The 3,726-nt window shown below is 41.3% G+C and overlaps 1 protein-coding gene across 1 annotated transcript; it reads left to right on the top strand.

Moving 5' to 3' along the window:
- Positions 1 to 1,710: 1,710 nt before the first annotated feature.
- Positions 1,711 to 2,795, top strand: LOC128670220 (uncharacterized). Its single transcript, XM_053745703.2, has one exon. It carries the CDS (start codon positions 1,821 to 1,823, stop codon positions 2,508 to 2,510), a length of 690 nt encoding a protein of 229 aa, XP_053601678.1. The 5' UTR covers positions 1,711 to 1,820; the 3' UTR covers positions 2,511 to 2,795.
- Positions 2,796 to 3,726: the final 931 nt, after the last annotated feature.

The raw sequence follows: 3,726 nt of genomic DNA, 5'->3' as shown, positions 1-3,726 counted from the left end.
ATCTATTTACTTTATGTACATACCTATGTTCTAAGAAAATAATTTCATTATTATGGTACACTCTATGGTACACCTGTTATTAATAAAAAAACAAATCATAGTTTAGTTTATACGTGCGAAGACAGGATAGATAATATAATCCTTATCTCTGCCGCGTCTTTCTGTCTGTTGGCGATAAAATTGAAAGCTACTACACGGATTTTCACCAATATATAATGTGATTTCCGAGGAAGGATTAGGTGTAGATATAATTTATTAGGTTTTACCCGACGACGGGCCGTTTTTTGGGTATTAGTATAGTAATTTTACCAAACCATGTGCATCAGCATGGCGGGTATGAAATAATTATAATGAATGATTTTCGTAAACAGTAATATGCCGTCTTTTTTAAAACAATAGATCTTTATTTCCAATTATAACTCACTCATTCAATTTTTATTTCTATTAGGTACTTGTTTGTATTTTACAAACAAGTAGGTACCTAACTAACTAGACAAAAATGAGCTCAAAGCTTAGATAAAACGTGAAAAACGCTTTATGATGTACTAGCTTTTGCCTACGGCTTCGCCCGTGTTTATTTCGTGTTCTTATTATTGTCTATATCTTGGGTTCTAAAGAACGTATCGCAATAAAACAATATCAGACAATGAGCTAACTACCTATGAAAACCACATCAAATTCCAACCACTTTCAGTTTTATTGTATGTTTTAAAATATTGCAAAGGGTGAGTGAGTTGGTCGCTGCTTTCACGGTCGCCGGACGCAAGGTAGGCACGGCAGGCGCACTCAGACAAAAAAACTTTTCCTCGAAACAGTGATGGCGCTAAGTCACTTACTGTGATCTAAAAGGTTGTAAGCGCTAGAATTCGGCGTTAACTTGAGACCTTTTGCTGATTCACAACTTTGAGTCGAAATAACTTGTTGATGTACAAAGCGGGCAGCGCGGGTGTGAGCGGGTACAGGAGGGGGCTAGCGCCGTCGAGCGACGGCCTGTCTACGACGGTACGGCGGCGACACCCTGTCTGCCGCTGTCGGCGACGTTGACACACCGTGCACATTCTTGTCCGCCCGCACTGCCCCCCCCCCACCTAAACTCATGAACCGCCCGCGCATACAAAGCGGCAACGCCGCATGCAAACTTGTTTCGTAAACGGATGTGGCAGCGACCGAGGTAGGTAGGACATATGCTATCTCACTTTTTCTTTGGATGCCTTTCGTGACTGACAAGGATAGAAATGGTGGCGCTACGAGCTATCGGCTCCCACTTGCGGCATTTTTTCACGCCGAGAATGAGGCGAGATTACTGACTAAAGTAAGGTTCATGGTGGTAAATTAATAAATACTAAAAGTTTAAGATAACAGTTCATTCAATTTTACGAAGAAAACTGTTAATTGTTGACGATAATAAAATAATCGAAATTATTAGATTAATATGACTGAAAGGCGATATTCCGTTAGACTATTTTCCTTCCCAATATCCTCTATATTATACTTACGCAATATTATATGTATATTAGATAATAATATACACTATTAAAATATAAACTGACTGTAAATTAATTACATATATATTTGTAGATATTAATTGCCTTTATTTTGAGATCTCCGAATACAATAATTATGGATAGACCACAGGTTGGCATGAACCGTCATTTGTAACACCGCACCGGTGTGAACTACGACTTATCGGTATACGAGGCTTGCGTCTCACACTCACGTCGGGTGGGCAGCGGCGCGCCGCCAACATCCTCGCCGCTTGCCGCGTTGAACGAGTCAGTTCGGCGCCGACAGCCGCCACGCGCACACGTTTTCATTGCGAAATGGCCGCCGCCCACACACATTCAGCCCCCACACCTTCTGACCGCCGGTCTGAGGGTCGTGCTGGCTCTAGACGTATATTCCCACCACAATTCAAGCTGCAAGTTCTCGAGGCCTATAGACGCGATACTCAATGTCGCGGTAATCAACGCGCTACAGCCAGGAAGTTTGGCATTCATCGTCGCCAGATTCAAAAATGGCTACAAGCTGAGCCCACACTAAGAGCGGCTCTTTTACGACGAGCTCCGCAACCAGCGCCTTCACCACCGCCTTACGCGGCTGGTTCACCGGAAAGTGCCCGATTGCCATCGCCGCCGCCCGCCACACTTCCCACGCCAGTACAGGTGCCCACTCCGATGCCAGCAACTATACCTGTGACTGTACCGATAGCTATCACTACCACAGAGCCAATAGACCTCTCAGTACGAAGGGCTTCATCTCAAGTGCCTCATCCAACATATCCTTCTGCACCAGAGCCTCCACGCAAGCCTTTTAAACTATTCCGGCCATACCTACTCGGGGAAGAAGATGAAGAGGAAAAGAGGCCAGCAGTGGCTTCACTGCCAGTATCTAACGGCGTGCACGTGTCCGCGTTCGTGCCAGTGCAGAGTGCGGGCGGATGCGCGTTGACCGCGTGCCCCACGCCGCGCTGGTGCGCCGCCATGCCTTCCTTCCCGGCTCCGCTCAGATGAGAGGACGCCGCCGGGGCTCAGCCCCGCACCTTCTGTGATCTAGTCGCCGACGCCCGCCTGGCGCCACCTGGGGCGTAGCCCTCCATTATCGTGCCTTAACGTACACTACACGTCGCCATAGTGCATTATGTTATCGTCTTGAGATGATAGCTTATTTTTGTGTAAAGATATAAAAATGTATTTTTATATGTGAGGTTAAAGAAGCTTACCCACATTTATCAAGATTACATATATTATTATGACTTTAATTATTCTTATATTAATAAAGAGAATTGTTTACTAAAATTGTATTTCATTCAAATCACCCGAATCTTTTCAACCAAAGCAGGTAGCGCCGGCGCTTCGCTGCCCTTTCTACCTGACATAATTCGTGTTTTTTTCACGGACTGTAAACTCACATCTCTTATATTTTTCATTAAAAAATATTCGTAATAAATAATTTCTTATTGAAATATTCTATTATTTCAATACGTCAAAATAATATTTTCAATTCATATTGGTCGTTATTTTACCAAGTCAACAAAAATTTTTTTGGACGAATTGTGTTTCGTGCTAAGGTTTCGTGCAATATAGTTTAAATAAATAAAAGTATTATTTTTGATGTCTGCCACACTATTCCATAGACATAGGGAAACCAAAATAACTATATAAAACAACTTTAAACAAGGACATATAAAAAATATTTTTATACGTGTAAAAAAAGATCTTTTTTACACGTCCGTGAATTTAAAATACACTAATCTATAAACATTTACATACAAACTTTATAGGTATATTAAAATATATTAATTTTAATATATTTAATTTACTGTAATGTATTACAGTACAGTATGTATCATTTAATGATTGATTCCTTGTCTTGCTGCTCTGTCGCACATATTTTTTTTCATATTTTTTGCAAATTTATGATAATAAAATTAATATAGGTATATATACAATTAATTACTTATATTCCAAGATCTAACTACTTCCTATTTATATTAACTTCTGCGTAAATATGAAAAAAATGTGAGACAGGTCATAAAGATTTGGCAAATGCTGTGCCCTGGCAGACACAACATAGCACATACATGTGGACAGTGTATAAAAAAAGTACAAAAACGTGTAACGAAAGTAGTTAAGTGAATTTATGTTGTGTTGTGGGGAAGAAATGGCGTCGCGCAGTCTGGTAAGGGCTGGAGGCGACACCGAGTCTGGCGGCGCGCGGCGATTCGCT

The sequence above is a fragment of the Plodia interpunctella genome, chromosome 5 (genome assembly GCF_027563975.2).
Source record: "Plodia interpunctella isolate USDA-ARS_2022_Savannah chromosome 5, ilPloInte3.2, whole genome shotgun sequence".
Taxonomy (NCBI): Eukaryota; Metazoa; Arthropoda; class Insecta; order Lepidoptera; family Pyralidae; genus Plodia; species Plodia interpunctella.
The sequence above is the reverse complement of the archived record's forward strand: the minus strand, read 5'-3'. Positions and strand labels throughout refer to the sequence as shown.